This window comes from Sceloporus undulatus, chromosome 5 (assembly GCF_019175285.1).
Source record: "Sceloporus undulatus isolate JIND9_A2432 ecotype Alabama chromosome 5, SceUnd_v1.1, whole genome shotgun sequence".
Classification (NCBI taxonomy): Eukaryota; Metazoa; Chordata; class Lepidosauria; order Squamata; family Phrynosomatidae; genus Sceloporus; species Sceloporus undulatus.
The window spans coordinates 23,995-37,243 of record NC_056526.1 but is presented as its reverse complement, the minus strand read 5'-3'; the positions used below and the strand labels follow the sequence as shown (position 1 = coordinate 37,243).

Here is a 13,249-nt window from a genome sequence, read left to right as displayed (position 1 = left end):
TCACTGAGAGCCAGACCACTGCCTCTGACCAGGAAGCAACAGACACCTGGCATTTGGAAACATGCAACCTGGGCCATAAACCCTTTAGAAAACATTTCAGGGAGATGTATGCACAATAAAATAAAATGTTTAGCAAAGCTAATTTTGAAATCACTCTGCAAAATAAAAATAAAAAGGTCCTTCAGTGACCATTGAAAATGATGCTGATGCTGACTAGATCTTTTGGGGGAGAGTGCGGCTGCAGAGCACAAGAAGTGAACTAAAAGGATCCCTTCCTCCCCACCAGACGCACTCTCATGCACATCCTCCCTCTCTGGCCAACTCACTGTTTTATTTTCAGAGCCAAAGAGCCCCAAATGTTGGTATCCTTTCGCCACCCCTGTCCCTGGCATCTCCATCCCTGAGCGCCTACCTAACGGGTCCACTGGGGTTCCCTTGAAGATGATGCGGTAAGTGGTGAGGAAGATGGCACCTTCGGCTGGAAGCAGAGGGGGCCCCCCAATGTTCCCTCCGGCGCCTTCCTCCCTGCCGTCTGACATGAGGTACACGCGCAGGCCGTCCATCACGCTCTCCTCCCCCATCAGCAAACTGGGCCGCAGGAGCTTTGGCTGTAATGAACAACAGAGCCAGAGAATCATAGAGATGGAAGATAGTAGCCCTGCCCTGACTCCACAGCGGGCTGGCTGGCTAGCTCCCATAGGAAGCAGCAGCAGCGGAGGTCCAAGGCCCAGTCTGAGAAAGTGTGTGTGCGTGCGTGCATGTGCGCACACACATCTAGCGAAGGGAGGCTAGATGTGCTCTCACTTACCTTCTCTATGGGGGGCAGCCTCTTGCTCTCCCGATGCACAGCGTCGAGGGTCTCAATGTGCATCTGGACAATGTCTAAGGAGGAGAGAGGCAGAGAGGGTCACCACCGGCCCCCAAACACCCCCAGAGCCCCCTCCTCCCTCAGCCTTCGCTCACCTGGGATCATGACATGCAAGCCCTTCAGGTGCTCGTTGGTGACGCCGCTCTCTGTGCAGACCTTGTCCACAAAGCGGTTGATGAACCGGACCACGTAGTTGGCCACGTCGGAGGTTTCAGCATCCTCAAAGCCACTCTCCGTGTCGTAGCTATCGGCCACGCTCCCAGCGATGCTGACCAAGAATCAGAGTTGAAAGAGATCAAAAGGGCCCTGATCCAGTCCAACCTCATTATGCCATGCAGCAACTCTTAAAGCATCCCTGACAGATGGCCACCCAGCCTCTGTTTAAAGACCTCCAAGGAAGGAGACTCCACCCAAATCTCCAATGTTCCAATGTCAAAGAGCCCTTAGTGTCAGGAGATTCCTCCGAATGTTGAGCTGGAATCTCTTTTCCCACAGCTTCCATCCATTGCTCTATATTTCCTATTTTCTGAAGCAGCAGAAAACAAGTCTGCTCTCTCCTCAACGTGACGCCCCTTCAAACATTTAAACAGGGCTATCATTATCTCCTTTTAACCGGCTCTTCTTCAGGCTAAACACACCCATTTCCCAAAGTCACTCCTCACAGGGCTTCATAGTTTCCAGACCCTTCACCATTTTAGTTGCCCTCATAGAATCATAGAGTTGGCAGAGACCGCAAGGGCCCTAATCCAGTCCAACCCCCTTCTTCTGCCATGCAGGAAATCTCAATCAAAGCACCCCATTGACAGATGGCCATCCAGCCTCTGCTTAAAGACCTCCAAAGAAGGAGACTCCACTACACTCCGAGGAAGGAGTTTGTTCCACTGTCAAACAGCCCTTACTCTCAGGAAGTTCCTCCTAATGTTGAGCTGGAATCTCTTTTCCTGCAGCTTCCATCCATTGCTCCAGGTCCTAGTCTCTGGAGCAGCAGAAAACAAGCTTGCTCCCTCCTCAATATGACATCCCTTCAAATATTTGGATGCACTCCAATTTCTCAACATCCTTTTTGTTTTGACCAGAACTGAACACAATATTATTCCAGGTGAGGCCTGACCAAATCAGGAAAGAGTGAGACTATTACTTCTCTTGATCTAGACACTATACTTTTATTAATGCAGCCTAAAATCACATTGGCCTTGTTAGCTGCTGCATCGCACTGTTGACTCATGTTCAACTTGTGGTCTACTTGGACTCCCAGATCCCTTTCACATAAGTATAAGTCTCCTTAAGCCAGATGTCCCCCATCCTAGATCGATGCATTTCAGGTTTTCTATCTAAGTGCAGTACCTTACGTTTCTCTGTGCTGAATTTCATTTTGTTAGCTTTGGCCCAGCCTTCTAGTCTATTCAGGCCATTGTGAATTTTGGAAGGAAGGAAGAGGCATGGCAGCCCCATCTTCTCCCCCTCTGCCATCGCGCCAGCCATGCTGAGCGACCCAATGGGCCAACCCACGGCTTGAGCCACAGCCGGTGCTGCCCAGGGGCCGGCCGGCCCGACTACCTGTTGGTGATGAAGCTGTTGCTGATGCTCTCAGCATCCCCAAGGCCAGAGCTGCGCGGGAGGCGGTTCTTGCTGGTGTCCAGGGGCAGCAGCAGGTAACTCATCCGGTTGGCATAGTGAATGGCTTGGCTGAAGACGGTGCTCTCCTCCTTCTGGATCAGCTCCCGCTGCTTCTCTGCGGCCATGGTGGGCCACAGACGGCACTGTTGGGCTGCTATCTCCAGGGCAGACCCTTCCCCTTGAGACCCCTCCTCACCCGGCTGGGCCACCTGAGGGAAGAAGCATCACCCTCTGGCTGGAGCCCTCGGGAAGCAGACCCTCCCAGATTCTGCCCAGGCTCCCTCCTGCTGTTTTGTTACCTGCTCCAGGTGGTTCTCCTCACTGCCCTCCAGGTACAGGGACCGGATGTGGCTCTGCACATCTCCATAGAACATGGCCTCCCAGAACTGGAGGTTGGTCCACACCAGGTGCTCCTGCACACAGCTGTAGGCGAACTGGGTGATCCCCGGGCTGAGTTTCTGAGAGTGGGAGGGGAGGAAATACCCTGAGTGAAGCCCCCCACTCGCCTCCTGGAACACCTGGCTCTCTCCTCAATCTCACAGAATCATGTTTGGCCCCTTGTACCCTCCCCCAGGTTACCCTCCCCTTCTTGGCTACTTACGCGGCAAAATGCTGTGACCAAGGGCAGAAGGGCAGCGGCCACGCCATGTTCGTCTGCAGCGCTGCAGTCCTGGGGGGAAGAAGGAGTCAGGGGGCAGATGGAAACTTCTGGGGGTAGGGGACCCCATGGGAAAAGTCAGCGCCCACTCTCCCTCCCTCCTGGCCCTCGAGCACCTGCAAACAGCAGTTCATCATGCGGACCACAAAGTCAAACTGCTGGTGATCCAGCATGGCTCTGTTTTGCTGGACATGGAGGTTGAGCTCCTGGGTCAGGCATTGGCGGGCCGATCGGCTCTTCATGGCGCGCAGCACTGCCGGGAGGAGCTGCAAGACATGGGCATGCCTGAGCACCTGGCCAATCCCCCGAGGGGCATGGGCACATGGAGCGTGGATGGAGGGCCCTCCCTTGAGAGGACAAGGAATACCCAAAGGACACCCTTGGCTGGTGGGTGAGGGTCTCCCCAGGACCGGCTGGGCAAACGCACGGCTATGGCGGCAGCGGTGGCAGAAGGCTCAGGACAAAGGCCCTGAGGAGGGCTTCCAGCGTCCAGCCTTCTGGCCATGGGCAGAGGGCCCTTGGCCACCAATGCTTCTTGGTTCCATCCAAGGTGTCCCCACCCACAAAGCCCTCCCCTGCCTGGGTTCCCTAGGCCTCTCTTCAGCACCCCAGTCCCCATGATGACCTCCGGTCTGCATCCCATGCCTGAGGCGACCCAAGGGGCAGCTGCCTTGGCCTCCGGTTCTGACGTGAATCCCCCTCCTTCCTTCCCTCGCCTGCCTTCCTGTGGGAGAGGTGCCCTTGTACCGGTCTTTTGGGACTTTGGGTAGTTTAATTCTGCTTTTCGTATTACTTATTGTATGCTGCTTTCAGACATCTTAACAAATGGTTTTTAGCTGCCAAGAAACAAAGTGTCTTCAGAGTCAAACTTTACATGAGTAACTAACCCTTCCTCTTTACTCTGTAAAGGGAGAGGGTGGGGATGATGGGGCATGCCAGTGTTTTTATAATATCAAAGACTTCCAACTAGATGGGTCATGACCTTGCAAAGCCTCTGGGTAAAGGTTATGAGCCTCCAGTTTGACCGGTGGGAGGCGGGAGGGGACTGGCCCTGCCTCCCATTGGGGTCTCTTAGCCAGGAGAGGCTTCAGGGTTGGGATTGAAAGAGGGAAGAGGGAGAGAGAGGGAGAGAGAGAGAGAGAGAGAAGGATGGCTGCTCCGCTCTGAGCGAGGGAAGGACTCCTGAGCAAGGGACCATCCAGGTAGATGGCTTACGTTCCTAGTTCTTTGGGAAAGGGACTGGAAAACAGGGCTGGAAACAGGGTTGGCAACAGGAGGAGCTGGAGAGCAGTTCGGTCAACCTGTTGAAGTTGTGTTTGTTTAGATTTGTTAAAACCTTTTTGGACAACTGGGAGGAAGGTAATTGGAAAACCTGTGTTTTAAACCATGCAAACTTTCTTGTAACTACAGCTACCTTTTACAATACAATTTTCCTCTTTTGTTAAAATAAAAGATTTCACTTTTTAGAGGCCTGGTCGGTTGTGAAAGGGAGCGTGAAGGGGAAGCTCCATGACCAGGACGGCCAGTAAGTCTGTGCTCCCAATAGCCATAAGAGAGAGGCGAAGGGGCTTCAGGGACTTGAGAGTGATTAGAATCATAGAAACAGATCCAGTCCAAACCCATCCTGCCATGCAGGAACTCACAATCAAGGCACCCCCAAGAGATGGCCACCCAGCCTCTGTTTAAAACCAGCCTCCAAAGGCTCAGGAAACCATGAAGCCCTATGTGGAAAGACTTGGGAGCTGGGGATGTTTAGCCTGGAGAAGACGGTTAAGAAGTGATAGGAGAGCCCTCTTTAAGTATTTGAAGGGATGCCATATTGAGGATGGAGCAAGCCTGTTTTACGCTACTTCAGAAATTAGGAAATATAGAGCAATGGAGTCATGCTCCAGGAAAAAAGATTCCACCTCAGTATTAGGAGGAATTTCCTGAGAGTAAGGGCTGCTCAACATAGGAAAACACTCCCTCAATGGAGATTTTGGTGGCGTCACCTTCCTTGGAGGCTGTCTAAGCAGAAGCTGGATGGCCATCTGTCACAGGGGATGCTTTGATGGAGAGTTCCTGCATGGCAGAAGAAGGGGGTTGGACTGGATCAGGGCCTTTCTTGGGGTCTCTTCCAACGTTATGATTCTATGCATGAGATTCCACCACTTTCCAGCAGCGTCTTCCATTGTCCAATCAGGAAGTTCTTTCTAATACAGTATTGAGTTGCAATCTCTTTTCTTCTACTTTGAACCCATTGTTCCAGGTCCTACTCTCTGGAGCTTCAGAAAACCATCTTGCTCCATCCCAAATATGACATCCCTTCAAACACTTAAGCAAGGCTATTATATCACCTCTTAACCTTCTTTTATCCAGGCTGATTAATTATCCACAGAAGGTCTTGGCAGCAGCAAAAATGTGTCACAGGGAAGAGAGAGTATTTTCACCACAGAATGTCTATTAAAATATCAAATGCAACACACACTCCAAAAACGGAGCTTTCCCCAACAGCTCAGGTGAGATCTCCCCAGTGCTCCACTCAGAAATGGGGCTGAAGGGTCCTTGGGGTCCTACCCTTTTGGCCTCCAGCATCTTGCTCTCAAAGACGTAGGCAATGCAGTTTCGGACTACCTCCAGCCGGCGGGCGCTGTTGGCCAGCACAAGGCCACTGCGTTCCATGAGAGTACCTGGAGGGAGAGGGAAATGGGGTCCCCATCAGAGCAGGCATGCAGGCAGGCCCACGGGCATCACTTCTTGCTCCCTAGTCCAGCTCAGGCCATGGCCCCAGATGGGTCACGATGTGCCAGCGCTGCGGCTCAAGTGGGCTGCTCTCCATGGAAAAGAGAAGCTGCTCGCTTGGCTCTGCCTCTGAAAGGCTGCAAGAGGGCACAGGAGAGGGGCCACCACCAGTGTGTCCCACAGCCCCCACATGGTCCATCCCTCAAAGCCAGTGGGCCCCACATGCAAGGAATTCCTTCGGGGCAGAAGAACCCAACCCAAGCCCCAGGGAAGAAGACCTGGAAATGCTGCCAGAGGGACGCTGAGCAAAGCTGCCTCCAGTGAAGTGACCGAGAAGAGCAGCCATCCAGGTGTGTGCCACTTACCCAAGGGAGGCCCAGATGGCACCATGCACTTCTTCTCTGCCTTGACCACAGGGGGGGCTGTCTGCAGTTTAGCTGTGGCCTGGTCCACAATCCACTGGACGGTTCCCTCGTCCAGGCGGGGGAAAGGCCTCTGGTGGAGGCGCAGATGGGAGCCTTCCGTGGGCTTCTGCACCTTGTGCATCGTCACAGCTGGGTACGGGTTCTCCTGCAGTGGCAAACCAGACCCACAGGGCTGGGAGGGAACCAGCACCAGCAAACACGGCGCCCTGGGAGGTGGCTTTTGGAGCCACTAAGAAGAGACTGTCAGCCAGCTTCTCCCCACATCCCACTGGGACCTGCTTCCCTGCAATTCACACCCCTGGTTCTGGTTCTAGTCTGGGCTTCAGCAGAGCCACTTGAAGAGCACCACTTGACCCAGTCTGCTGCCTGCCAAGACCCTCCTTATGACGCTTTTCCGGCTGCCTTGCCACACAGGGCAGTGGCCAGCCACTCTTGCTCCCAGTGCTGATCCCACCCATGACTGCCTTTGTCTTCTCTGCAACTGCATCATGGCACTGGCTCAGCCAAGTCTGTGCTGCATGCTTCACGTGTCAGCTGCCAAGACAGGCCCCTCTACCCTCTTCTGCTTGTGGCCTTAAGCGCAAGACTTTATACCAGCGATTCCAAAACTATCCCCATCCAGTCATTTTGGACTTCGCTCCCAGAGGAGCCCAATCTCCACTTCAACGGCAGGAAGGGGTCTCAGGTCACCCGCCAACTTGCCCCTCCTGGCTCGCTCTGCCATGAAGCAGAGCTGAAGCTAGAACACAGATCTGGGGAAGGAGACAGAGGCGAAAGGTCAGTCTGGCAGGGGCACGCATGCGTGCGCACTTGTACGTACATTCTTGTACAGCTGCTCGGCCAGTTCCTTGATGTGGCGCAGAACGCGGAGCTTGCTTCCTTCATCGGCCTGCATCCGCTGGGCTTCGTTGGCCACCAGCTAAGGAAGGGCAGGAAGGAGAGGGAAGCAGTGAGTGGTCCAGCCTAAGGCCCAGTGCCCCGCATGCGGCCACAGCCTGACCACCTCTCACCTCGTCAAATACGTCCGTGTCCCGGTACGGCGGTCCCCGCTCCGTCACAAAGCCCGCAAACGCCATGCCCTCCAGCACCCTGGGAAGGAAGTCATCCTCCACCAGCCCCCGCTGCCCCAGGAAGGCGGCCTGGACCCAGAAAGAGGAGACCCCTGTCAGTAAGCCCTCCTGCCCTCCAGAGCCGCCTGCACAAAGGCCTGAGAGGGAGAGGCTGGCGGCCACCTTCGGCCTCCGGGGCTGGGCCCACTTCCCAGCACAAGTTCAATCTGTTTCCACATCAGTTTGCAAATGTATTTAAGGCACCCCATAAACATAGACATTTTCCTTCACCGTCTTCCCCGACGTGTCTTTTACAGTTTATTTTCATATACTATATGGCTGCTTGTGTGCTTCTGTGTATGTCGCTCTGCCCAGGGAATTTAGTCAGTTGTTGTTAACTGCCCTCGAGTCGAGCTGGACTCATGGCTCCCTTGTGGATGAGCCATCTGTAAGCCCCTGTCCTCCAATGCTCTGCCTGCGAACTCCTGCAAACTCACACCTGGGACCTCCTTAATGGGGCCCTTCCTCTCTTTCTGCTTCCCTCCATCGTTCCTAGCATTGTTGTTTTTCTTTCTCATGACGTGGTAAAGATAAACAGCCTCAGTTTAGTCATCTTGGCTTCCAGGAAGATTCCTGGCTTGATCTGTTGGTGTCTTTGTCTTTTTGGCCACCTGCGGGATCCCCACCGAATCTGTCTTGTTTCTCTCCCATCCATCCAGGGTCATTGGGAAGATTCTAACTTTCGTCTTCAGTGGTATATCTTTACATTTTAGAAACTTTTCTAGTCCTTCCATAGCCGCCCATTCTCCCCATTCTTAATCTTCTTCTGATCTCCTGACTGCAATCTCCATTTCTATCCATGTTTAATCCCAGGTATGGGAACTCTTTTACTACCTCTAAAGTACTACTACTACTACGACTACTACTATTATAGAACTACCTCACAAGAATTGGGGGTTAGGTGAAACCTGAAGAATCGCTCACTTCTAATGCACATATTAATTTGGGAATAGAAAATTAAAACTGTCTTGTACTGAACTGAGACCCCAACAAATCCGACTTCCTCTCCAGTGGAGTTAAGTCATCAAATCATTTGTTCAATTGTTCATTAACCAGATCTCCGTAACCAGAATTCCCCCAAACTCACTAGAGTTCCCCTATGAACCCCAAAGTGTAAAAATGCTTTAATGAATAAGATGTTTCGAACAGATGAATGGGTGAGGTGCCAGAGGAGAAAATGGGCCCCTGCCATCCTCTCGGGTTTGGTTCCAGGACCCCCCATGGACAGTAAATCTGTGGATGTTCAAGCGTCATTAAATACGACAATTAAAGTTTACTCTTTGAAATGTATATATTTTTAAAATATTTTCAAGCCGTGGATGCCTGAATTCTTGGATCAATCACCCATAATTACAGAGGACTGACTGTAGTGTTCCTCTGTTCAAACAAGAAGATTACCTTGACCTCAATACCAGGGAAAATATTACAAGGGATGATACAGACGTCTGCCAGCAGTTATCTTAATGACAACGCAGGGATCAGGAGCAGCCAGCCTGGGTTTGCCGACAACAAATCCTGTGTCTTTTCTTTCCAGTCTGGACCCTAGTTTAGTGGGAATGTTGTGGATGTCAGCAAAGCATTTGATATGTTCTCCACAACAGCAGTTTGATTAGCCAGTTGACTAAAGATGGAACAGGTGGACATAGCATCAGATGGCTCCCCAATTGGCTTGTCATCTGTGGCTGTGAATCAAACTGGAAGGAGGTCTCAAGAGGAATGCTGCTGCTGCGTTCTGTCTTGAGGCCCATGCTCCCCAATATTTTCATCAATAACTTGCATGATGGGGAGGAAGGAACACAGTGGAAAACACAAACAAAATTCAAAAGGCCCTTGGTAAACTAGAATGCTGGACTGAAAGTAATAACATGAAATCCCAGAGGCAAATGCAAAATCCCACATTTAGGCTACAAAGACCTAATGTGAGTTTCATCCCAGGCAGGGCTCCAAGGTTGACTCATCCTTTCAGAGGTAGGTAAAATGTGTACCCAGTTTGTTAACCATTGCTGAGTTCACTGATAAGCGGGACAGAAATGTAACTGCTATTGCTGTATGTGAAAAGCGTTTGGGGATTATTGTTGATTGTAAGTGGAACTTCCGTTGCCGCCGCTTACCTGCCAGCCTCACATACATTCAGCGCCTTACCTTATGGAAGCGGATGACGGGCTCTGGATGAATGCGAATGATGTGGAGGCACCAGCGGTAGCCGCGAAGCAACTGGGCAAACAAGCGCAGGAAGACTGCGCGGATTTCCTTGTCCTGTAGCCAGAGGGAAGGAGGGAGGGAGAGAGGGAGGGAGGGAGGGAGGGTCAGGCAGTGGCAGCTGGCCGAAGGTGCTGGAGCCGCAGGCAATGGGCTCCGGAGCACCAGCCACACGGCCCCTGCAGCAAAGCCCCCTGCCCTGTGCCAGCCTGCCCTCTCCGCCTGCGCCAACCCAGACAGGAAGCCACCTGGGCCCCCTTCTCCCAAGAATAGACTCCTTCTCTTCCTGCCTCAAGGGAACTGGCTCCTCTCCCTCCACTGGGGCCTTTGCAGCCAGACCCACAATTTCCCCAGCAATGACAAAGTTCCCTGCAAACATTAGTGTGGGCTGTCTTAAGTTGACAAGCCTTGTTGTGGAGTGTGAGAAAATTCTGTATTTGCTCCCTCCAAGCCAGGACCCAGTCAGCCACTAGACTGCCTTTCTGCTGCCATTCCTGGAAGGGGAGACTACCACAAACGTCTGGGTGCTCTCTGTCAGCTTCTTCCTGTCCAGCCCTTGGGACGCAAGACACTCACAGCATCTCAAGGGAGAGACTTGGTCAAAATGGATGAAGCCAGGCAGCTTACCTGCATCTTGAGGGAAGAAGCGGAGATGGTGGACGGGGGGAAGGCGAGGTCTGCAATCTCCAGTCCTGGGTCCAGGACCTACAAAAGCAAAGATGAAGCCCAGAGGCCACTCAGTGCCACCTCCCAAATGGACCCCAGCAAGCTCAAGGCCAAGTGGCTTACCCTAAAGGAAATGTGTCTGGGCTGCAGAAAGAACTGTAAATGCACAGACAACTAATAGGGGGCTGCCCTGGAGCCTGACAGAGATGGGGGGAGCAAGGGGCGGCTGATGTCACGGAACACCCCTCCCCAGAAGCTGAAAGCAACAGGTGCTCCAAAAGATGAGCCATCAGTCGCAGAGGGTGGACTGAGCCACTCTCTGGGGGCTTCCAGTTTATGCCTGCAATGGCCATGTGCCTCTCGGGATCTTCTGAGCAGAACACACTGCTTTGTGCCAAGAGCTGTTGTGTCCCAGGAGTCTGTCCTCCTCCCCATTTGTTCCTAAGAGACCAAACAAGCTGCTTCTTGGAATTTGCCCAGTTTCCCCAAAATGTCGAGGGGACAGTGGGAAGGGGGATCACAGTGTTTGCACTGGGGCTCTCTTATCTGTCACATGCTTTGGTCTGAATTCATTCTGTTTAAAAGTGCTGTTATCTCACTTTCCCATCCAAAAAGATTCGTAAGACTCACAGTTTAACAACACAACTGTAAACACAATAAAGCTACAAAGCCCCTTGGCATGTGCTGGGAAGCACGGGTATCTCCTTCCTGTCCCAGCCACCTTTGGCCCTACTTCCGAGCGTGTGCCTCCTGAGAGGCCATGATCCACCCCCCCCCCCGATCAAACCCCACCGGCTCTCCTCCTCTCCCTGTCCATCCATCGTCCTCCCCTCTTTGGTCACTTATGGGGATCTGAGGAGGAACAGGAGGGATGGGCCGTGCCTTCCATTCACCCAATGCCCACCCGCAGCCCAGCTTCCAGCCAGGGCAGCTCACCATCTGCAAGGGTATAGAAAGCAGGCATAGGAAGCACCCAAGGGGCCAGGAGGGACTCACCATGGAGAGGGCTTCACGCGTCTGATGCAGAAGGGGCTCGGGCAGCAAAGAAATGTGAATGCATTCAGGAACAGTGACCGTCCCACCGTCCAGGTCGGCTATAATCACGTCCAGCTAGAAAGACCAAGGCAGCCGTCGCAGACCCCCAAGGAGGGAAGAGCATCAGCTCATTGCTCAGCTGGCGGCACACCCACTCTGTCTCTCTTGGGGGTGGGCAGGGGGAGAGTGAGGAGAGGGGCCCAAGCGGGCCCTCTCCAGCACAGGGTTCTGGGCCTGAGCAGAGGCCTCTGCCAGGAGCCCCAAAGAACCGAGGCCAGGCATGAGGTTCCCAACTGCAAGCTCTTTTGAGAGGGATCTGACACCACAAAAAACACAGAGCCTCCCCGCTTCCCATGGGGCTAGCAGCCATGGACAGCCTTGTGTACAGTGAGTCTACCAAACCCCTTTCAAAGCCACTCAAGATGGCACCCAGCACCACTTATGGCAGCAACCACTTTCTGTGCTTAGCTATGGTTGTTGAGCAGAAATCCTTCTCTTTCTCTGTCTCAAATTCCCCTCCATGCAGCCTCACTGGCTGATGCCACTGAGTTCCAGCAGTATCAGGGAAGAAGAAAAATCTTCTTATGCACTTCTTCCACACCTCTTATCAATAATGATAATAAAAGGGAACATGTCTGCCTATCTCCAGAACAATGAAACCTAGATGCCTGAAGCCTTGCACGCATGCACCACAGTAGGAGGGTCCTTAGAGTGTAGTATTCTTGGGCGCTTATTTGGTTGATGTAAATGTCACTGTGTGTGAGAAGCCTGAAGTGCCACCTTCAGCCAGCAGACAGCAGAACACTCTAAGGAGCAGATAGGTTTGCCATCAGCCCAGTCTGAGGCCGAGGGAGTTTCTGGGCCGCTCCCTTCTCCCAGGGCAGCACCCTCCCATGGGGATGGAGGGGGCATCGACTGCGCCATTGCAACGGAGGCCCCAGGCCTCATTCAAAAAGGTGGGAGCAATGCATCCCTCTCTAGCAGCTGCAGAACTGCTCAAAGTCTCCGAAGTAGAAGATCAGCTCCTTCAGCCTTTCCCCATATGTTTTCTTGCCCTTCTCTGAACCTGCTCCAACTTGCCTATATCCTTCTTAAAACAAGACAGCCAAACCTGAACACAGTATTCCAGATGAGGCCTGAGCAGTGTAGCAATATAGCAAAACTCCAATTGGAAACTATGCTTCTACTAATGCCAGCTAAAATAGCATTCACCCTGTTTGCTACAGCAGCACATGCAGGCTTATATCAAATTTATGATCAACGATAATCCTAAGGTGCTTTTCACAGCTAGTACTGCTGAGCCATGTAGTACCCATCCTATACCTGGTGCAGTCCATATCAGTCTAGTGCAATGGTTTCCAAACTTTGATCATCCAGGTGTTTTGGACTTCAGCTCTCAGAACCCCAGCCAGTTTAGCCAACAGCCAGCAATTCTGGGAGTCTAAAATATCTGGAGGATTGAGTCTAGTGCCAAAGTTGACCTCATGGGATGGGATGGGATGGGATGGGTGAGGAAAAGAGCCTGTCCTAAAAAGGCAGGGCAAGGTTCCTCAATGGCCACCTGGAGCTGCCTCCAAGCCGGCCGGACGCTCGCCTGGCCCCTTCCCCTCTCAAAGGACCACGGTCCCACCTAACCCTCCAGGGCTCTGGACTCACCAGCTCCTGTGTCTCTGGCTGGAAGGCAGAACTGACGCCGATGATGAAAGGGGTCGGCGTGCTGAGGACTTCCAAAAGCTGGGCTGGGAGGATGGGCACGTAGGTGAAGCTGAAGCCAAGAAAGCGGACATACAGACCTCCTGAGGAGAGACCCTCTTCCTCTGTCCTACTCAGGACTTGGAAGCCATGCACTAAAAGGCAACAGGCTACTTGCAATTAGCTCCTTTCCACAGTAATAACCACCCAGTGATGTTTCTTTTGTGGTTGTTCTTTCCCCCTTAAGAGGTCTGGGTTT

General features: G+C 52.7%; 1 protein-coding gene across 1 annotated transcript in view; it reads right to left on the bottom strand.

Moving 5' to 3' along the window:
• Nucleotides 1-13,249, bottom strand: part of SBF1 (SET binding factor 1) — a 31,929-nt gene that overhangs the window by 10,359 nt on the left and 8,321 nt on the right. Inside the window, exons 8-22 of the mRNA XM_042467669.1 lie at nt 12,955-13,063; nt 11,260-11,373; nt 10,225-10,302; nt 9,541-9,654; nt 7,300-7,428; nt 7,110-7,208; nt 6,230-6,434; nt 5,700-5,812; nt 3,260-3,409; nt 3,087-3,155; nt 2,785-2,943; nt 2,426-2,694; nt 964-1,136; nt 809-882; nt 413-608 (exon numbers count right to left, since the gene is read on the bottom strand). Of these exons, the coding sequence (XP_042323603.1) occupies nt 413-608; nt 809-882; nt 964-1,136; nt 2,426-2,694; nt 2,785-2,943; nt 3,087-3,155; nt 3,260-3,409; nt 5,700-5,812; nt 6,230-6,434; nt 7,110-7,208; nt 7,300-7,428; nt 9,541-9,654; nt 10,225-10,302; nt 11,260-11,373; nt 12,955-13,063 (2,051 nt within the window). The remainder of the gene's footprint in view (nt 1-412; nt 609-808; nt 883-963; nt 1,137-2,425; nt 2,695-2,784; nt 2,944-3,086; nt 3,156-3,259; nt 3,410-5,699; nt 5,813-6,229; nt 6,435-7,109; nt 7,209-7,299; nt 7,429-9,540; nt 9,655-10,224; nt 10,303-11,259; nt 11,374-12,954; nt 13,064-13,249) is intronic.